General features: G+C 35.8%; 1 protein-coding gene across 1 annotated transcript in view; it reads left to right on the top strand.

Annotated features, from left to right (window-relative positions):
- NBEA (neurobeachin) overlaps positions 1 to 23126 on the top strand; it is a 426845-nt gene that overhangs the window by 108049 nt on the left and 295670 nt on the right. The window contains exons 28-31 of the mRNA XM_075139786.1: positions 2760 to 3198; positions 13065 to 13219; positions 17349 to 17475; positions 22312 to 22439. Coding sequence (XP_074995887.1) covers positions 2760 to 3198; positions 13065 to 13219; positions 17349 to 17475; positions 22312 to 22439 — 849 coding nt within the window. The remainder of the gene's footprint in view (positions 1 to 2759; positions 3199 to 13064; positions 13220 to 17348; positions 17476 to 22311; positions 22440 to 23126) is intronic.

The following is a 23126-nucleotide window of genomic DNA, read 5'->3' as shown; positions in this document are numbered from 1 at the left end:
ACCAAAGCCTTCTCTGATGCCATTAATACTTAACTGTTGTAGGAGCTATTTCTTCAGAAAAGTTTGGAATCACATTTGCCTTTTTCATGGCAGTGGTGTATTGTTAACTGAATAGTTACCAGTGATTGATGTATCTAGGTCCTTCTCTTCATTCATTTCCAGTTGATGAATTCCAGTTATAATGGGAATCTTTATTCTGGATGCATAGCTTTTCACTATTAAATGTAATTTGCAGTTCTGTCATAATGCGTTCTTATAATCATCCTTCTGTGCGCCAATTGTACCTTGTAACTTTGTCGTCACCTGAAATCTTTATTAAAATTTTAAACAAGGTAATTCCCATGGTAGTTTTCCTCAGTCTGATGTTTTTTCTTTTGAAACTATTTGATGGCTCCTTCTTAGCCAGTTTCTTTTCCCATCTTCTGTTAGTTTCTAGGTTCTCCTGACTAAATTACTATCTGTTGTGACAACCCCAGCTTTACTGAATTTTATTACATTGGACCTTATTTTCTTTGAGCAATAAATATTTAAAAAGCTCTTTTAGCAAAGCCATTTTGTAGTCTGTCTCATTCCATTCCATTACTACTCTTTACTCCAAAATAAATCCTGAAATCTTGCTTACTGTTGAAGGCTTGTAGTTGTCCAGATCATTTTTTCCCCTTTCTTAAAATGAGAAACCATGTATGGTTTTCTGCAGTCGTATGTTGCTATCTCCACTTACCTGTTTGGCAAAAGTACTTGGTACTAGACCAGTAATTTCATAGACTGTTTCTTTCAAAATTGGCTTGGAGTCAGTTCTTTCCCATGATTTTAATACATTAAAATCTTTCTTCTGGTTTAGTTACGGTATTTGAATTTCCACAACCACATTTCCATTAGCTTTCCTGTCTTTAGTTTTGTGTTCAGTATTGTTGACCTTAATGAAAATTGAGGTTAGGTGTACTCTGACTTCACCACGTAGTGGACAGTCTTCTTTTTTTCAGTGTCCTCTTTTCATTTACATATTAATGGAGCCTTATGCTATTTTACTTACCGTACATTATGAGGACAACAATCTGCTTGACTGGCAGTCCAGTCCTACTCTTCCCTTCAGTTGAGAAGTGTTGTCTTTGTATGGATGAAGTTTAAAGAGACAAACAAGCAGAAAATTCATTAGGATCATTCTGTGGATCAGATGTCCTTCTGTGCCAAATATAGGCAGTACTAAGTAGATACGGGTTTTTTTACTTCCTGACCTGGCAGATGCTAAGTGCATTTTATGCAGCTCATAAATCCAGTTTCTACTTCCTGCTTCACAAAGCAGGGCTCATATCTATTTGATAAGATGTGTTTAAGGCACTTAGGAGAAAGAGAAGAAGGAAGTGGCTTTAGTGTTTATGGCTGTTAAAAGAAGAAAACAATACTCCTTATAATGGGCTATTCTGCTTTGTATTTTTAAAAGCCTCTTCTGTTCTATCTATATCTGTTTGTTAATACTTGTACACATGAAATGGTTTACACTACCATTAGTTCAAACACATAAATAATTTCATATGGAATTTTTTGTGTGCACATGCATACACGCACACTTATGCCCATGTGGTAAATATGTAGATATTTTACACCAGACTGTATCAAACAATTGGTAATAAGTTATGTGATTAATATTAAAGTTACATAGCTGAGGCACATTTTGTTTGGAATAGTCAGAAGGGCAGAGATTCCTCTAAGTATGTTGTAAAATATTTTCTATAATATCTAAATGCTATATCAGAACCATCAAAAAAAACAAAAAAAGACAATCAAGAAAATAAGGTAGTTTGAAAAAGAAATTAAAAAATCAGTTTGAGTGCAAGCTTTTTGTCATTAAAAATAGCCACAGTCTGTTGCTCTAACAAACTGTAACCAAAAAGATGAATATGGAAGTTATTCACAACTCCAGCTAACTTTCCACTAAGCATAGCAAATTATTCTTATTTAATGAAGTTGTTGTGTCTGTTTCACTGAAGTAATTAATAGAGGTATGCATTTCTCGGTTACAAGATGTTGCAGAGTCCATTTCAATCTGGAAGTGTTCCAAACTCAACAGATTTCACTTGCCCGTCTCTATAAAGCTGTGTTTATTTTGTTCTTAACATTTGCCTGAAAGAATTACAGAATTTTACCTTTTGTGGGGAAGGGGGAGTTATCTAAAGTTACCTAAACAACACTACTTATTTTTTTCATTCATGTACAAATGAATTTAGATTCAATGTAGTGATATGTGTGTAAAAATGAGTATAATTAATACACATTTTAAGCAAAAGGCAAAGCAAACAAAAGATCTAGCAGTTTTCTTTTGAATGCAAGCTTAATATTTGCTGACAGCAATAAAAAGACTAAATTTTATAGTAATCCTAAAGCATAAGTGATTGCGTTTTTCTCTTCCAGTAGTCTCACAGATCATACAGATATGCAGTTGATAGGTTATAATTTTTAATGTTGTTTTTGCTGGCAGTATTTTGCTATTTGATTACTGTGTGAGTAGTGGGCTGTAATTTCTAAATGTCACTGAGCGTGCATAATGCAACTTTGGGCTCCCTCTTCCAAGCCTTTATATATGCCAAATAGCTGTTGAAAGCAAAATATTTTATATGTAAAATGAGTTTTTAAGGTTTAAACTACTAAGATTTGTGGGCTTTCTAACACATTTCTGTCTTGTAAAACCTTATGATCATGTTTTTAGGAACAAAAATCAAACTAAGTTATAAATATTGTTCATAATCTCTATTTCGCTGCAGAGACACCAACTGTATTTCCAGAAAATATCAAAGATAAAGAAACACCGACACCAGTAGAAGATATTCAGCTGGAAAGCTCTATTCCTCATACAGATTCTGGAATTGGAGATGAACAGATGCCCAATATTTTGAATGGGACAGACTTGGAGACCAGCACAGGCCCTGATGCTATGAGTGAGCTGTTGTCTACTTTATCTTCGGAAGTGAAGAAATCTCAGGAGAGCTTAACGGAAAGCCCCAGTGAAATCCTGAAACCCGCATCATCAATATCCAGTATCAGCCAAAGTAAAGGCATCAATGTCAAGGAAATACTGAAAAGTCTTGTGGCAGCCCCTGTTGAAATTGCAGAATGTGGTCCGGATCCGATCCCTTATCCAGATCCTACACTGAAGAGAGAAGCTCAGGCTATTCTTCCCATGCAGTTTCACTCATTTGACAGGTATATGGCTGGATTCATTATTTTATATTGATGTAATTCAGAAGTTTGAAGGATTTTTTTTTTTTTTTAAACATAGTTATCCTTCTATTGGTTTGTATTAGACTATGTTAAAAAACAGCTGCATTACTCCTCCTTTTCTGTGTTACCAAAACGGACCGTATAGTATAGACAAAAGTAATTCACCTTGTTTTTCTCTGTCAGCAGTGAATAAAACTCTATGAGGTACTTGGAAAACAAGCCTGTTGTAAAGAAATATTTTTGCAATAAAATCTTTTTTCCTTTAAAACAGCATTTTAGTGAGGAGGAAGGGTAATATCTGCTGATATAGAACAGACTGTGCAGAAATTCAGTCGAATATTCTTTCAAAGGCTTAAATCTTAATTAGATCCATCATTGCACTGTTTTCTGGTACTGAAATGCTTCGACCATGGCAAATTGTTTGCATGGTCATGGTGGAAACCAGTTTCCTTTTAGGTGTTTAAACAGCAAATATGCTCAAAAGTTAGTGTTTAAAAATAAACTGCTGAACATTTCCACAGAGAGTCCTTTGTTTCTCTTTTTAGGCTGTAGCTTCCCAGCTTCTAATGAATATTCTTTTCTTTAAATGTCCAGTCCATCACAGTTTTCCTGAACATAGAAGTTGTGATAAGATATGCAACTGACAACCTCCTTCCAGAAGAAGGGTGACCCGATCCGTTGTGGGTTCAATCTTAACCTGTGCAAAGAGCTAACTCCTATGAGTGTTGACGTGGTTAAATTTTCCAGTATGACAAGATCCTTGCAGTTTCTTCATAAAAATGTTTTAAAAAAGTAAAAAATGGAATTAAGACTTAACTTAAAGATATGGTAAAACATGCCTCAAAATTTTAAGCAAAGTTGTAGAAATATAGGTACAAGAATTAAAATTCTGGAGGAAATAAAAAATAAAACAAGAAAACAGCTATTTGTGATTTATGAGAAAAATCCATCTGCTTTTACAGAAAACCTGCAAAACTATCAGAAATGTCTTCATTAAAGTCTTAAGAAAAACAATATGCAATCAATGTTTTCAGTGTAATGTAAACAGTAAAGTACAAGAAGATACATGAGAATTTTAGAATAAAAGTGAAGAAGCACTTTTTCATTATGAATTCCATAGAAAAGCTGATGCCTTTTTGTCTGTGTATATATATATATTAGTACTGAGGCTGCTTTTCTGACATAATTCAATAAACAATCAGATAACATCTGTAACAAAGAAGATTGGATCAAGATAGGAAAGGTGAAATGTGCTTTAGGAGCAATGAATATATCCCTTTCTAATAATATTTTAAGTCTTAAAGCCATTCCAGAGAAAACTCATTTAGCAACTGTTTCATTAAGATGATATTTTTTGGTTCATCAATCTGCATGTTTTGATTTTAGAGTGATTTCAATGTGAAGTGAAAAATAGTTTTTTTCCTGTACAGTTAGGAATTTTTCCTTATCCTCTGTGAGTAACCATCATATTCCAGAATGTATTCTTGTACATTAAGCAGTACAAAAATTTGTGCTGCATGTAGAATTAATAGCACCTAACTGTAACCACCAAAAGATTACTTTAGTTGAACCTACTCAGCTAAATTTCTACCTGGGTCAATTAAGAAAAATACTTCGTTCAGAGGGTTGTTCTTAATTCACAAAATGCTAGACACCTAAATTAAAATGGAGCATACCACCTCATGAGATGTCTTTGTCATCATTAGAGAGAACTTAACATCAAGATGATTGAAGAGATGAGTTTTATTCTGCATTTCTAAATTATAGTTTTATAAGAAAGCATTCAAAACTCTAAAGAGCTGCAGTAGGTTGTCCATAACCTGTATTTAGTGTGAGCACCTCCATTAGATGATTCTTGCAACAATGTGACTGCTTGTACATTTTGAGTATCAGTATTAGTAGTTGCTAACACAGAATTATGGATTTATTTGAGAGGTGCTTCATGTCTAAAGCTTAGGGATTTCGATAGGCATTTCATAATTAGTAAGTTCGCTTAGGAGCTAGAGGGTTTAGTGGTTTGTTTTTCCCTATCCTGTTACCCTCCTGACCAAGTTGTGATTCCATAATTTCCTGTACAAAGTGTACAGCTGTGTTTGTATCTTGGTAGCGTATGTTGTACCGTGTCAGCCCTTGGCATTGTTTACTTCTTCAGCAAAAAAAGTGGTAATGGTTGAAGTTTAGGCAAAAGAAGACCCATTTACATCGATTTTGTTGGGATATTTTGTTTCTCTTCAATAGATGTTTCTCTTCTCTTCAACCTGCTATCTGTTTTTGGTGAGTGAGGTAGATCATGCTTTTTAATATAACCAACAACTATGAAGGGAAAATTGGCGGGTTCAGGCAGGTCCCACCAAATCAGGAAATGTTAGATTCTTTCCTCCAACTAAACAGATGTTTCTGAACTGTGGGCATCTTGATAAAAATATTGATGTTCTTAGCCCACAGGACCTCAGCTGGCTGGTTGCAACTCATGGCTGCATTACCGAATGATGACCACTGTTCAGGCAAATACTCCTCTGTGCAGTTTTCTCATATTTTCAAAGAACTTACTTGACCACTGTGGCAACCTTTGGAGGCAAGAGATGGGTGGTGGTGTCGCTTTTCTTTTTCAAATTACAAAGGAGGAGCAGATTGAGATCCTGACCCTATAACTTTTTGTGGGAGGTGAAACAAAGGTTAGGGGGGAAAAACCTTGAATAGTATATTGAAATAATATTAGGATTAATTAAAATATTAAGTGAGAAAGCAACATGAATTTTAGCTTGTGGTTTATGACCATTTTGTGTTGCCTATAGTATCCCAATTGTCATTGAAAAACTGAAAAAAATTACAGCATGATTGTTTTTTCCATACTTGCTCATGTAAACATAATTGTGTTTACTGATATAAAATAACAATTAAATAATATACACTGCATATTTTTTAAAAGCTAACACTATGCCTGTGGGCCATATTTCTGTAGGATCTTCTGTTGCTGTAGTTTATGCAGCTTTTGGTACTCCACTGAGCAATGTGGCTATTGGTCATGTTTATTCTCTCTAGGGAGAATCATGAGCAATGGAGTGTATTTTTTGTCAGGTTTTATTTGTTTCAGTTTTTATAAAATATACACAGTGATTCCATATTTATAAGCAAATCGAGGTTAGAGAAATGTATTTTTCAATTTAACCAAAAGATATTCTTAGTCTTTGTGAGGCTAGACTTTTTTTATTTTATTTTTGCATTAAATGGCTGAGTGCCTTGTAAAAGAAGAGTTGAGGTAATAAGTAATTAGTAGAAAAATAACAGTATCTTTGTTGTTTTAAAGATATTTCTTTAACTATAATCACTGATCTTACATGCCGTATAAACACCATATAAAGCAAACTCCTGTACAAAGAATTGAACTTAAGAATTCTATTTTGTCATTTAATATGATGTGTTTTGCTCTGTATGTTCTTTTAATTGTACGTTGCTAATATGTCCATAAAAGTCATTGTGTAATAGGCTATAGTATATTCTTCCCTAGAATTTGTGCAGTTATAAATGAAATATAAAAGCAGAAAATGTGTCCAACATGTTTTATCAAATAGGACTTGTGTGTAGTTAACATATGCAGCAGTTCAAGTACTATCAAATGTAAATGATGAGGTGATATTGATGAAAGGAGGGGATTGAGGTCTCGGGGGGCGCTGATGACGGATTGAACAGAAGCGGCCTTGCACCGCACGTAACTCAAGTCTGTCGTCTTCACCGCTCAAAGCCGTAATGGGAGGTGGCAGTCTGAAATGAGTTGCCACGGCAAAGAGTATTATTTTTGAAATGCTTTCACACAAATCACTAGGCCCTGCATACAACTTAGTTTCATGCTTTAATGTCATCAGGAGGCACAAATTGGTGTGTCTAATTGTTTGCCACCTGCCAGCAAAATGAGCTGCCAGGCAGCCAGACGGGTTTGATTGTCTGTCAGCTCTTCAATAGATTGAGAGTGACAACATCAAAAATTTCACTTCAAACTCTGAAGCTTTGAGCAGCTTTTCAGAGACCTTTTCCCCACAAGTGCTTCTGGACAACTGCATTTTTCAATTAGTTTTCAATATATCGCTGCCTTCTGCCTCATCTGTCTTAAGGTAGCTGTAATTACATTATAAGCTATATAAACAGATTTTTGGGACACTGGAGCCTGGATCCTCAAAGTTATGACATGTCTTTTAACGTCAGACTGAATTTCTTGAAAATGGCACCCAGGATGACATTTTTAGAAGCAAACACAAAGGGTTGTTTCACCTAGATTTGCAACTAATGGAGCATAACTCACCAATAATTCCTTTTTGCTTTCTCATCTTTTGTCTGACAAAAATCAGTCCCCATTATTGATTTTTAGGGTTTGGGGATTTCTTGTTTCTGTTTTTTTGTCAGTTTGCATTTGTCCACTAGATGCAACCTAGACCATTAACATTTGTGAATTTATTTGTGATTTTACCCAGTACTGCATTCTGAAGCTTACGTTTGTTCTACTTTTTTCTAGTAGAGAATTTTTAGAGGGGTGCTATTATTGAAATTGAGAATGCTCTTCGTTTTGTGTGTCTCATTTATTATTTTTTCAAAGTGAGGTAATTTACATATATTTTCTGTACTTAGCAGAATTATTTCAATAGGAAGCATGCTTACATAAGCAGAAAATCTTGAGTTCCTGGAAATGAGAAGATCAGTTATTTTTGCTGCTATTAAATACCTTATTCCCTTTTAATCCATTATCACTTCATAAATTGGAATACTATGGGTTTGCATAGTTTAAATGCTCAGTGAAGTCTTTACAAGCATATTTTGAAATATTTTGAGAGACACACTTTTGAAGTATTTTAGTCTTGGGTTTTGTGTTTTTTTTTTTTTTCCCCTTGGAAGGTCCTTGGGGCCAGTTTTAAAGGCATTTATATGCTAGAAAAGTGGACGTCTTGTGAAATCCAGTGAGGGCTGATACATGTCCTGCCAGTTAGTACTGAGAAAGGTCTTCGAAAAGTATGTTTGGATAAAAATCTATGTTTTATATATGTAGGCTATATTTAGAAGGACTACTCAGAGTATCTATGTGTTTTACTAGAATAAACCTTTTTCTTTTCTTTTTTTTTTTTTTTTACTGATTGACAGAGTGGGAAAAAGACAAGAACTGTGAGAGAAGATGCACTGAAGGCTCAAATAGAGATATTCAATATTTGTCTGTTTTATTATTGCCCACCTTTGGGCAGTCATTGATATGTACTGGTCTACACAGTCATTTAAATAAAATAGCTAAATTAGGAGATTATACTCCTGTTACAGTCATTAGATTCTCCAAAAGATGATTACTGAAAAATAGATTTGATTTTCCTGAAAACGTAATAAAAATGAGTTATGAATAAATATGTTTTAGACTTCTCCCAACAGAAAAGAATACTTTTTAAAATTCATAATGAAAAATAATTGCAGAAAACAGAGCACCTTTCCCATGAATCAAGAAGGGACAATTATAGGTGCTGTCTGTACTTAGTCATTGCATTCCCCATTACTTTGAGTATCACAGTAGTTTGTGAAGATGTGAATGAAAAAACTAATCAGTAATGTGGGAATTAAGTGACTCATCTGGGGTTCCAGTTCCCTCTCAGTAATTTTCCTGATTTTTGTGCAGTGGAGATTGTGGTCCAAAGGAAAGACTTGAGAGCTTCTCTCTCTAGAATATCTTTTCTAAGGCAGCAGTTAAAATACACTCCAGAGCGTGGGAGGTATGGTTTCAGATCCTGTTAGACCGAGAAGGGGGCTGAAGTTGCGTTGTCTGTATTCCTAGAAAGTGTCTTAGCCACTCGTTTACTAAATAAAATGGGGGACAAGGTGGAAGCACACCTCCATCTCAGCTGTTCATTTAGAACAATTTCATCCCAAATTTATTAATATGTTCAAATCAGCCAAAACTGGGTATATTAACCCTCTGGTTTTTTTCATCTAGCTGTAATCATATTCCTCTTGTCTGTCATTTAGCAATCTGTACACAGGTAACTCTTTCAAAACTCTTCTTATAACCTGTGGAATGTGCGTCTTTTCATATTCATATGCATGGAACTGTAGCTTTATGTATGTTTTATCAGGAGAAACCAGTATCTCTTTACTCTTTAATATGATTCACTGGATATACAGCTGAAAATTATACTGGATTTTTGTCTTACTTTTTTACCCCAACAGGCCATTGTAAGATCACTATTAAAGCTGTTTTGACTTTTACAGGACTGCGGCTTTTTAGCTCTTGCTTTTTTTGATTGTTTTGCATCACAGATGCAGGATTAGGTTCCTCGCCTGTCCCCAGTCTATACCTCATGCTGTTTGTTTCTTTTTTTTTTCTTTATTCGATTATGTTTCTGGCATTTAATACATGACATTTTCACTTATATTCTATTCACATTCTTCAAACTCATTAAATTTCCAGTATTTCCAATTTCTCTGTTCAGCCAAGACCATTCATCTTTCTTGATAGTTAGCTTTTTAATAACTTACAGTTTTTCCTTGTTTCTTGTCTATATTTTAGATCATTTTAGATGCTTCAGCTAATTTATCCTGAATGAAAGGAGATACTAGTGACTGGGAATTTCACTGGGGGTAAATACTCACTCTCTTGCTTTATCTGGAAGCAAAGCTCAACGATCTTCATGTTCTTGTCCTTAAACCACTTCTGAGATGATTCCCTTTCATCTATTTAGAAACAAGCAACTTGTGTTTAGTATATGAGGATCATTTTATGTACTTTAATATTTGGAGATTTTGACGAATAATTGTGGTGAACGGAGTTAAATCCAGTTGGCGGCCGGTCACGAGCGGTGTTCCCCAGGGCTCAGTACTGGGGCCGGTCCTGTTCAATATCTTTATCAACGATCTGGACAAGGGGATCGAGTGCTCCCTCAGTAAGTCTGCAGACGACACCAAGCTGGGGGGGAGTGTTGATCTGCTGGAGGGTAGGAAGGCTCTGCAGAGGGACCTGGACAGGCTGGATCGATGGGCCGAGGCCAACTGTATGAGGTTCAACAAGGCCAAGTGCCGGGTCCTGCACTTCAGCCACAACAACCCCATGCAACGCTACAGGCTTGGGGAAGAGTGGCTGGAAAGCTGCCCAGAGGAAAAGGACCTGGGGGTGCTGGTCGACAGCCAGCTGAACATGAGCCGGCAGTGTGCCCAGGTGGCCAAGAAGGCCAATGGCATCCTGGCCTGTATCAGAAATAGTGTGGCCAGCAGGAGCAGGGAGGTGATCGTGCCCCTGTACTCGGCACTGGTGAGGCCGCACCTCGAATACTGTGTTCAGTTTTGGGCCCCTCACTACAAGAAGGACATGGAGGTGCTGGAGCGTGTCCAGAGAAGGGCAATGAAGCTGGTGAAGGGCCTGGAGCACAAGCCTTATGAGGAGCGGCTGAGGGAACTGGGGTTGTTTAGTCTGGAGAAGAGGAGGCTGAGGGGAGACCTCATCGCGCTCTACAACTACCTGAAAGGAGGTTGTAGCGAGGTGGGTGTTGGTCTCTTCTCCCAAGTAACTAGCGATAGGACAAGAGGAAATGGCCTCAAGTTGCACCAAGGGAGGTTTAGATTGAACATTAGGAGAAATTTCTTTACTGAAAGAGTGGTCAGGCCTTGGAACAGGCTGCCCAGGGAAGTGGTGGAGTCACCATCCCTGGAGGTATTTAAAAGACGTGTAGATGAGGCCCTTAGGGACATGGTGTAGTGGGCATGGTGGTGTTGGGTTGATGGTTGGACACGATGATCTTAGAGGTCTTTTCCAACCTGTATGATTCTATGATTCTATGATTCTATGAATATATGGTATCAAATGCTTGAAAGAATCCATAATAACTGGACAATCAGCACTAAGGTTTCATTTGCATAAGTCTCAAAGATTATATACTTCTGTGAGCCTTTCATATCTCTTCCATATACCTCACTTTTTTTTTATCCAGTTTTATTTCTCCATTACTGTTGACTCTGAGTTTCCTCTTTGATTTCAGATGAATCTTATCTTAATGCAGTCAGCCTAACAGAAGGTTGTCTAAAGTAAGATTCAAAACATGTTGTAAGTTCATACTAACGCTTGTTACAGACTCAAATCACAATCTGGGGCTGAAATCAGAAAGAACAGTGAGTAATCAGCAATACACATGTTTCATAAAGGACTGGACATATACATAGGTACAGAGAATATGAGTAACTTTCAGAGAAGAAATACTAAGCTTTCTTTTCAGAGATTAAATTAATCTAACTGTAGGAACAAAGTAAAATGTAATATAGCAAATTGTGCCCCATTTTCTACTGTGATTTCTTCTGAAACATCTGGCAGAAGTTGCTGTTTGACAGAGAGTACTTCTGTGAAAAATCTGCCTGAAATCTCTACTGCATTTTGAAGAGCACTTCTTGAAAATGCTCATGCTTTCTGCTGCTGTGGGGGAGGAAGGGAGGAGCAAGAATATTAATTCAGCCTTAAGAGGTTTCACATATCCCAGAAGAGTGTAAAGTGATTCTAATTTAATTGCTGCTGCTCAGATAGGTAGCACAAGACATCCAGTATTGGAGGCTTATCTCTGACCTCTTGATTGACCAGAGTGATTAGGTTGGAAGGCCTTTAGATTTTAAAATGGAGAAGAGGTAGAGAATGTGGATCGCAGGGAAAGAGAGAGAAAATACAGTGCTGCATAACCTGATTTGTCTGTCACCAGCACTGGGTGGCTAAATCTTTAAGGAAAGTTAATTTAAGAAAGTATTTTTTTTTTAATTTCCATTTTCTCTTTTTGCAGTTCAACACATTGATGGTATCATTTTCTGTCTAGTTATTTCATGCAAATTACTAAAACCCAGAAGAATCCTGTAGCTATTTGCTGAGGTTATTTAATGAACCAGCAATGCAGGAGTGGTGTGCAGGTTGAACCAATAACATTCATCTTAACATGATGTGAATTCCGATGACTTCAGGCTTAGATTTATTATTTGAAAAGGACATTCATCGAGCAACAAAATGGTGATTAGTAGTCACAATTCTTTTTAGAATTGTAAACTACCTGATGAACAGAGAAATAAAATCGGCTGCTGCAGCAAATTACTACCAAGCTTTTGTTGACTAAATCATTAAGGATCATTTGGGACCATGATGATGTGATTCAGAAAAATGTGGACCACTTTGGAACATTTTGGAAGTCTGAAATATGTTGTAGAAAACAAGGCCTAAAACCTTATTTTTAAAAAGACATAATATCATTATTGTGAAAGCAAGTATTTACTGTGTTGCATTTTAGGTGTTCAGTTTACATCATGTGCTGTTGATTTAAATGAGTATGAAAGTTTTCCAGAAGGCTGAGTGCAAAATCGTGTTTGTTAGTCAACTATTTTTGCAAGACCAGTATGTGCATGGTACTGCAGAATCAACTACTGTATTCAAATGTTCAGATGACTGGCAAAAAAATTGTCATCTTAGATAACTTCAATAAGATCAAGCAATTAACGTGCTCATTAAGACTGCATGCATATGGACTGCATTGTTTCCAACACTTAACATTTTCTTTGCAAATCTAGAACACAAGTGACAACGGTGTTCACAACATATCAATGAAGTGGTGGGGTCTTTCCATTTTGGGGGCACCAAAAGACAACTTAAGTTTCTCAGGATCACATGAAGCTGTAGACAAAGGTTAGGAGTATGGTTTTAGGGTCCATTAACTTAGTCTTACCCTATTTCAGAAAGGTTAAGAAAATCGACACTATTATGTGTTCCTCAGCAACGGCATTATAACACAGCATAATCCCATCATAAACAAAAACTTTTGCTAACTCCATTGTTCAGTTTTAGTAATCTTTCATTTCTTCTTCCACAGGAGCGTGGTTGTACCAGTAAAGAAACCCCCTCCAGGTAGTCTGGCTGTTACCACAGTTGGAGCTGCCACAGCTGGGAGTGGACTGCCACCGGGTAGTACACCTAATATATTTGCTGCAACAGGAGCTACACCAAAAAGTATGATTAATACAACAGGTATTGTCCTTAAATATTTTTGTGAGCCTCATTTTTCTTGTTTGTTTTTTGTTTTGTTACTTTTAGTGGTGTTTTGTTTTTTAATCATCTTTTTTGTTACTGTTTTTGTATTTCCAAAATAAAAAACTGGAAAGATTAAATCTTGGGCTTTATTAGAACCAGTGTTTTCTCTTGGTGTATGTTTATGATCTTTGATAGGGCAGATTGGACTTGCACAGCCTTAAATAAGTGAGTAAATAGCCTTAATACTGTTTTACAAACGTAGTTTAGAATTGAAATGAGCTAACTTCTCCAGTGCTCTGCAGTAGAGGATGTTTATATTATATATACCAATTAATCCCTCCTTATGCATCAAAGAAAGTAAAGATAACTAGCTATATTAATAAATATATCGTAGATTGTGGAGGGTTAATATTTTCAGCAATTACTATTTGTCAATGAAAATTATGCAATGATTTTTGGAAGATTTTTCAGTAAGAACCTATGTAATTTAACTGTAGTCATGTCTTATCAGTAGTTGTTTATTGTGACCTATAGAAGGAGGACAAGAGCTTCTTTTTTTAATTATTTATAATAGTAATAATGGGATTGTCTATCATGAAGGAGCCTGTTGACCATAGAGACTGTGGTTTCCATTCAGAAATGAATCCTTACTGAGAGCAACTGATGTTTACTTAAACTCCTTTGAAATGTCTGGCTATGGTCTGTTTTCTTTCTAAACTAAGCAAAAGCACTTGAGAGAAGAGCTCTCTTCAAGGATATCACAACTTCAGTCAAGGGTTGAGAAAGTGAAAATCTCCCTGGGATTGCAGAAAATGGAGGGGGAAGCTTTTGGCATCCTTCTGCTTCATGGAATAATATGAAGACACACTCATTTTTTTTTTCTTTCCTTTTGCAGATTACCTTTAATACCTGGTAATAGAACTTTGATTTTTCTAAGGATAAAAAAAATCTTAAAATCTAATTATCCTGAGGCAGATGGGAGGAATGAATGCTCTGAATAATGTTATCACTTCTGTGAACAGTTCCGTTTGTGTAGCCACTTCTGTTTATCTTGAACGGATTTCCTTTTAGGTACTCTTATGTCATGCAAAAAATGTCCTACATTGGAAACCTTGCTTTCCAAATGATACTGAATAGTGTAAGCTTTTCAGTCTTCTCACTGATTAAAAATCTGAACTGTTTGGCTGGGATGTAGTAGCTCTTCTTTGTAAGTAATTGCATTTAAAAATCAGTCATTTCCCTGATACTGTTCTTAGTAGAGGACAGTATTGCAAGATACCATGGTACATTCGCTGTGGATTAAAGGCTGCTTTTTTTTGGTAGATCTTATAGCTTCTTTGTTTTTTTAAATGCAACTGTTTTTGTCTCCTAGTCTATGGATTAGCTTGACTAAAGGAAAAGTATTGATTCAATGGAATTTCAGCAAGTATCAGATTTAATTAGAACTATATGTCTACTGAACTTCTTTAGTGATCTTATTTGGTAAAGCCTTTTATGCTGAATTCATCTGAATGAGCTTTATTGATGAATTCTCTTAAGAAATAATTTGAAAAGTCCTTCCAACCTTTTTTAAAGATTAAAATTTTATATCAACATTATAGAAATGCTAAACACATTAATGACAGTAAAAAAAAATAGTATCACATTGAAAACATAGAAAAATCTACTAGATTAAAATGCTTATTTTGCCATTTTTAATTAAGCTATGCCTACGGTAGTTAAAACAGTGATCATGTACGTCAGTTTTTGAGATATATACATGAAGTATCCCAGCACTTTCTGGTTTACGTACTTGTAGTCTGTGAAATTATCTATGTTATTAATGATTTTAAAGTAGTATGTAGAACTTCATTGAACAGCAATTTTTTTTTTTTTTTACTATAGTAAAAAAGAAACAGTATACAATTTTTTAGAAACACTAGATGTCCCCCCAAACCTATTTACAGTTGGTTTTACTGTATGTCACATACTCTAGAAATACAGTTTTATCTTTGAGGTATATTCTGTGCTGAACTTGTGCGAAAGGTGTTTTTTTCAGTTATTCATGGATTGCAGTCGGTGTTTACATTCCATCTGCCATCGCTGTTGTAGTCAATGTCACTGTCACGATGTAATGAGATGTATGTTACTGAAGTCCTTTTAGTGCTTTGAATCTCTTTTGGGAGATAGGTTTTCTTCCTTCATCTCTATATGTAAGAAACTGATTTTATAGGTTTTAGATTGGATTTCTGTAATTCATATCCTGATTCTCACTTCTATGTTAATCCAGTAGTTCTAGGTCTGTTTGACCTTTTCTTCTGGGAACCTAGCTGGTTAAACAATTTAGCAACTGCATTTTTAGACAACAATCTTAGTGAAGAAAATTTGACTTTGGAAGGAAAAAGGAAAAAGCAATAAAATTATGTGTTACCCATGTATACATGAATATAAATGTGTAAATGATATAAATGTGTAAATGATATAAATATATAAATAATACAAGTACATGCACGGACGCACACACATACACCTATATGCGAAGCCGTAATCTTTTTTAAGCTACCCTATTCTCAGCTAAGTTGCTGTGATTCCTAGGTTGGGAGAGATACCCTACCTTATATTTTTGTGTTTCATTCTCAGTGTGTTTAGGTACATTTACAGTTTGTATTTAGTCCAAGTCAGAACCCACAGTGTAAGCCACAATCCACCTCCCACTCGCATTATTAAAACAGCAGACTAAATCAGTTCCTAGTCTAAATCCTGAACCTTGCCAGCTACTCTAGTGTCAGCAAGCCCAACAAATCCTGCTGCATTTTTATACTGTTTTGAATGTAAATTTTCTTAAATAAGCCAGTCAAAATTAAGATCTTTACCTTAATTCTTTTATCAGTAAAAATTATTTAAAGGCAAATTAAAAAAAAAAAATCATCCCTGCTGCTAGAGTATTTTTCACCATTACCAGCATTTGACCTCTACTTCACTGTCAGCTGGCTGCTTAAGCAGTTAAGAAACCATAAATGCTTTGTAGAGCTTTGCAGGAAACTGAAAAATAGTATATACTTGGGTAATGCAAAGGACAGTGATATATCAACTGCTAAAACTGACCAGCAACAGGGAGTTACCAGTTATCATTTTAAAAAATAGGCAGAATAATGCCGTTGATCTCCAAACTGGGGTTCTCCACCCCTCGTTGCTAACTTGGATAAATCTTGCCTGTCGCCCTCATCTCTGGTAGCATTGCAGTCCTCAGGCTTTGAACTCCGACTACAAGACTGTTCGTTGCTGCTTCTCTTGCAGTGACGTGTTGCACAAGGACTGTGCAACAGCACAGGGACAGCATTTATCACAGTGCTCTCACTACTGTTCATGGTCACTCAGAGCCTTTGCTGCTTTGCTTCAGAGAGGCTGAACTCACAGTGCCGTTTCAACAAGCATGATAGATCGGCATTTAGAGTCTTAAGTTTAGCCCTTAGCTCTGACCCAGATCACATAAAGTATAAATGTATGCTCTGTCTGCATCTTTTCTCTGGGCAGCTGTTCACAACCCATTGAAATGATACCCCCACTGCCCTCCCTACTTTTAAGATCTTAAAATTCTCCTTAACTCAAGGAAGGAAACAGAAAAAGTAAAATTAGAGTCTTAATACTCCTCAGGCATTAGTTCCCCCATTACTTCCTGAAGGAATATACATTTTCTATCTTCTCTGTCATTTTTTAATTTGCATTTTATTTTCTGCCTGAGTTACAACTGGGCAGCCAAGAAGTGTGTGCATATATATATTAAAAAAAATAGTTAAACGTCTATTCTCCATTCAAGCTCATCTTAAATATACCTTTATTTTAGAAAGATCTTGCTTTACAGGATGATGTAAAAATGTTTTCCTCTTGGAATATAATTTGGGAATAATGAAAATGAGGTAAGGATTTATTTTGCCTGATTTTCAATAGCTTTTTAAGCTTATTATTGTTATACTAGCAAAATGAGGTATTAATTTATATGATAATTGTATGGAATGATTTTAATCAATTTAGAATAAATAACATTTCCTTACTTAAAAGTAGATGAATAAGACAAGGACTATATTAAGAGTCTCTAAAAGTTATGTTTCTTCAGACTGAATTAAGACCTGTATTTTTTGGGGGACAGGTGCAGTAGACTCAGGATCTTCTTCTTCCTCTTCGTCATCCAGCTTTGTGAATGGTGCTACCAGCAAAAATCTCCCAGCTGTCCAAACTGTTGCTCCAATGCCAGAGGATTCAGCTGAAAACATGAGGTACACAAGTTCTACCTTTTAATATTAATTATAATATCTCCTCCCACAACAACTTCATACATACAAAATAGTATAAGAAGAAAAATATATACACAAATATATTTTAGCTCATTTAATATGCATTATTGCAGTTATTAATGCAGTACAATATGTATTTATATACTTTTTTGGTACTAAAAATGTATATACTAAAATAACACTTCACTGAAAAGTCTAACTTCTAAGAACTATGCCAGACACTAAAACTTCATTAAAAATAATTTTTTTGTTGACTGGCTTTTTACATTGCTCAATAATGATAGTAAGAATTGGAACGCAAGCACAACTTGGCAATGGAGCATTAGCAAGTATAAAGAGAGACACAACCTCTTCTGAGCAAACAAAAGCCCTATTTAAAGTGGAGAGGACAAAACCAGACGTATTCATGCAGCTAGCTAAATGGTGCACCAGATCTGAGTTGGTGTTGCAAGAGGCACATGCCACGGGATAGCTAATACCCCTCTTACACTGACTGGCAGCCAGGAGAATGCCCTCTGAAATTCCTATTAGATAGCTTTATATAATAGGTTATTATTCTGTAAAGGTACTCAGTTGTGCCACAGCACACTTCAAAGACAAATTTTTGACTTTTTCAAGGTGCACACCTGTCTGCCCTAAAAAGTGACACAGGGTATACTAAGGAGTTGCCAAGTGTCCCTTAATTGGATGGCCTCTTTGAGGTACGGTTTTAAGAAGATTGGAGTGGAGACAGCAACCAAGCTAGCTCTTCATGAGCTTACCAGCTTACAAGCTCATGAACAACAGAATTTCATTCTCTAATGATCTAGAAGGGCCCTAGGTAACCTGTAAAAAAAGTATTGGTGCTTCAGTGATTTAACACACAGTGCAAAAAATGCCTTTTTTTGCTGGTCCTATCTGAAGTGTCAGGTGAGTGGTGCAGGTGGAATCCCAGCGATGGGTGCGGGTCCAGGCTGAAAGTGTGAGGGCTGTTCGCTCCACTCCAAAAAAAGTGCAAATGATCAAAGAGAAAATGACCATTTGTATGGTGTTATTTATTGCTTGACAGTATTACGAGGCAAGTTAATAAAATTGTGGCATATTTAAACCACTCCTTTTGCTTCTTGTCTTCTTCATATGTTAGGACAGTGCTTCACTGAGGGTGAAATCTTTTTTAAAATTTAGATACTTAAGTATGTTAAAATTAAACTGGATCATTAATCAGTTTATTTTTCAGTTGTCCTGGAGTCAAAGAAAAACTTCAGTTGCAAAATCTAGAATTCAAATTTTGAACTCAAAATTTGAATGCAGAAGTAGTTGTACTCTGAGCAGTAACTGAAATTAGCGACTGAAAAAACTTACGTGGAGCACAATATAAGAAATGTAGATAACTTAAAATCTAATCAACCCAAGAAATGTCTTTTGGGCTTTTTTCCCTTTTCTCCCCTGCCCCCTCCCCAAGAAACAACTAAAACTTTATTTTTATAATAGATAATTTTTTGTTTTCTCACTTTGAATTCATTGTGCTTCAGCTTTTATGAGATTAAAAATCAGAGTTGTTTGCAGGATCATAGAGCATGAAGTGAAAGCTAACTTATCTAAGCCTTCCCTTATAGCAGCTGCATAGGAAAAGAGCTGCTTATGGCTGTAGACTGAGTAGAGGAAAGTGAGCAGGAGAATGATCTTGGACTTTTAGACATTTAATAGTCTTGATTTGGAGGTAGAGGTTTGGCCTGGAATGGGGCTGGGAAGGTAGCATACTTGGAACTGGGACAGTGTGTGCTCTCACCTCTCTTTGCACTTTCTTGAGACCAATTCAAGCAATACGTAGTAAGAACTGTCCACAGGATTATCTGGTCTTTTTGCTTACAGTTTTGAAAGTATTTCTTTTAATGTGATTTTGCTACTGTGCTTTTTCAATCTTTCCTGTCCCAGTTTATCACCTTTATATATATAGAAATGATATATATTTATATACAATATATATAATTTATTTTCTGATGTGTGTTGCCTTTAATCTGTAAAATAAATAATCTTGAATTTAGAAGCTATTAAGAGTTTATTTGCCTTGAATGTCCAGAAATGGAGAGGAAAAAACACAATATTCATTCTTTACAAAAAACCCTTAAAATTTCTTAGTTCAGTCATGAAAACTAGTTACAATATCCTCCACAGGGAGTTCCCTAATGGTTGCAGGATGGTATAATAGGTATAAGGATAAGGTATAATAGATGTTAGAAACAGCTGTAGAATCAGATTGGTCTCTCTCCTCTTTTGCTCCTCTGGGCGTGTGTGTCCAGGGCCATCTCCTTCCCTGAAACGTTTTTGGGGTCTCTGTGTATGTGTTTTTTTCTTAATTTCGCTTGTTCTTTTTGAAAGTGAAGGATCAGAACTCCAGTCAGTTTTCAACATGTAAATGCACCAGGGATTTATATGAAGGAAAAAGGATTTTTTTTTTCTTTTCTTCTTTTTTCTCTATTTAAATATAAATTTCTGTCCTTTGATATGCATTTTTAAACAGCGCTAAACTTTGATCTCACATTTTCACAGAATACTATTCCCAATTGCCCGTGAATAGGTCCATAATATACAAGATCCATCAACTATCCATTTGATAATAAGGTGTTTATTAATAGCTTATCCAAGGTGTCAATTAATAGCACATCCACACCTCCCATATTACTTGATTCTTCAATAAAAATTGATCTTAATTTAAAAACTTTTGAACTTGAATTTTTTTCAGTTGTACATAAAGTTTTCAGAGTTAAATGAACTCTAAAATTAGGCCTTTTAAACCAATTTACAGTGAAAGCATATTTTAAAATATGGTTTCGAGAAGTCTGGATTAATCTAGTAGGCTTTTCATCTCTAGCAGCTGTCGTGGTTTAACCTGGCAGGCAGCAAAATACCACGCAGTCGCTCACTCACTCCTCCCACCCCCAGCGGGACGGGGAGAGAATCGGAAGGGTAAGAGTGAGAAAAACTCGTGGGTTGAGATAAAGACAGTTTAATAGAACAGAAAAGGGAAAATAATGATAATAAATAATGATAGAATATACAAAATGAGTGATGCACAATGCAATTGCTCACCACCCGCACTGACCGATAACCAAGTAGCGATTGGTACTTCCTGGATCACGCCTACCATTCATATAGTGAGCATGACGTCACATGGTATGGAATACCCCATTAGGCAGCTGGACTGGCTGTCCTGATTATGTTCCCTCCCATCTTGTGTACCTAGCTCAGTCAGTAGGCACGGGAGCTGTCCTTGGACTAGGAGGGCACTTAGCAACAACTGAAAACATCAGTGTGTTATCAGCATTCTCCTCATACTAAATCCAAAACACAGCACTAGGAAGAAATTTAACCCTATCCCAGCCGAAACCAGGACAGCAGCAAAAGCTTAGGGTAGATTCATGTTGCAAATTAAAAACTCTAAGCTAGTCGCATGCGTTTCAAGTATAGTCAATAGAGGCTTTAGCATAGTGAAATTCAATTCAACTAATCATCTAAAACAAAGGCTGGTGATATGAATCCCTCCTTTAGAATATTAGAAAATCAATATCTGAATTTGAAATGGGAAAGTAGCACATTGAAAGAAAATAAGCTATAGGAATTCAGTAAAATAATTTTAAGCTAATGAAGGAAAACTGCCACTATGCTTATAATGTCAGCTTTCTTTTTAAATGTAGGGATCTTCATGTGATCTGAATTAAAAAGCTCACATTTATTTAGTGTTTATAGATAGTAGATACAGTATAAAATTTAAATGCCAGTGTTCATTCTCTTAGATTCTGTCAATAAATGTAACTCCTTCCTATAACTGCGCTTTTAAATATCAATAATATTTTAGTGCCGTAATTCAAGCACAAAGAAAACCCCTTCAGCCACCAGCAGTCTGAAAAGAACAGCAAAAGTTCTTGATAGACCAGCATGTGTATGTGATTTCATTTCTATTTTTAAGTAATAGTTCACTTCTTTGAGATAACACAGCAGGTTTTTAATCTTGGCATAAGAGTTTCAGAGGGCACAAGTGTTATGCCCTGTCAGGTTTTAAAAGGGAAGGAGGACTCTTAAGGGGTACAATCGTTAGCACACTGCTGATTTGTATCCTTGTATTTGTATTTTTGCTACGTTTCTATCCTCAGACAAAGGAATATTATTTCTGGTATTTGAAAAGCAAACAAAAGTCAGAACACTTCTTCTCATTGTACAAGTAGAAATTAAGGAATGCTCCATGCTTCGAAGGGTGTATAGTTTCAGCAGGCAGAGAAGTATAAATGCAAAGGCAAAGTGGTTTACCTGGGATCATGTTCCCTCAAGGTTGAAGAAAAGAATATTGATTTTCTTGATACCTGTGCTAGAATGCTTCCTCATGCACTCCCTTGTCTAGCATTGCAATGCCAGATGTTATTATTTGAAAGCTTGAACAAAAAAGCAAAGTTACTTGTGATTGCCTTGGGTGAATAAAAACTTCTCTTTTCAAGCTTTCAAATGTATATAAAATAATGAGATGTGTGTAAGCTGAGATAGGTGAAATAGACTTACACTTGAATATCTGACATTCTTATCATGTTTGAAAATGAGAATTAAAATTTTACTTGTTTTGGAGTATTCTGTAAATGCTGTAGAATTTATGAGGCTGCCATACTGCTGACTCTGACATGACATTTGCATTTACTTAAAGCCATTTAAACACTGTAAAGTTTTAATCAAATTATGATCATCCTCTTTTCTAAATAAGCTTACAGCAACTTTTAAAAACACGTATGATTTGACATCATTTAACTTCTATTGTTAAGTGTTCTTCCAAACATGGTCTCTCTTTTTCCACAGTATCACTGCAAAACTTGAAAGAGCTTTAGAAAAGGTGGCCCCTCTCCTGCGAGAAATTTTTGTTGACTTTGCCCCTTTCCTATCCCGAACTTTGTTGGGCAGTCATGGACAAGAGCTGTTGATTGAAGGTACTGTTTCTGTTATAAAATTATATTATTTTAGCTATTAGTCATTTGATATGAACAATGTTTCATTTTCACAAGACTTTATATAGCTATTTTTGAATGAATCAGTTGTTATTGTGTTGTGATTTCACTTCCTTGCATTAAACTTAATTTAAAGAATTTAAAAGTGATAGCTTTTGTACCCCTTTCTTTCCTAAGTGAAATGCTGTGTAAAGATACATCTTGTCATCTTGGAATGCAAAAACCTCTCTATAATTTGCTTTTTCCTCCTCAGAATAATTATATTAGTATAAGTCTTTCAGCCTAACTTCAAGAAACTAGTGAAAAATATAATTAAAAAGTGTAACCAGTTCCCGTGGAAGAAAGTAAGTTGAAGACTCTGCTCCAATATTATTGATACGTGCACCTAGATTTGGTAGGGACATTATTTGCTTAGGTGGCTCAGTTGGATTCACACAGGCAGATAAAGAGTTGTCCCTAGAGGGGAATAAAAAGTGAGTAGTTTTTAAAGAAAAGTATCGTTGAACACTTTGAAGGATTTTTATGGGGTTTTATGTGTTGTCTTTACTACTTCATAGTTACAAAATTTAGGGAAAATAATGAATCCTCATAAGCGAGGCAGTAAGTAATGCAGAAATTATGCAGAAAGTGCAAATGTGGTAAGCTCGTGCAGAAAGTAACGAATCAGTG

The sequence above is a fragment of the Calonectris borealis genome, chromosome 1 (genome assembly GCF_964195595.1).
Source record: "Calonectris borealis chromosome 1, bCalBor7.hap1.2, whole genome shotgun sequence".
Lineage (NCBI taxonomy): Eukaryota > Metazoa > Chordata > Aves > Procellariiformes > Procellariidae > Calonectris > Calonectris borealis.
Note: the sequence above shows the minus strand (reverse complement) of the source record. Positions and strands in the feature narration are given on the sequence as shown.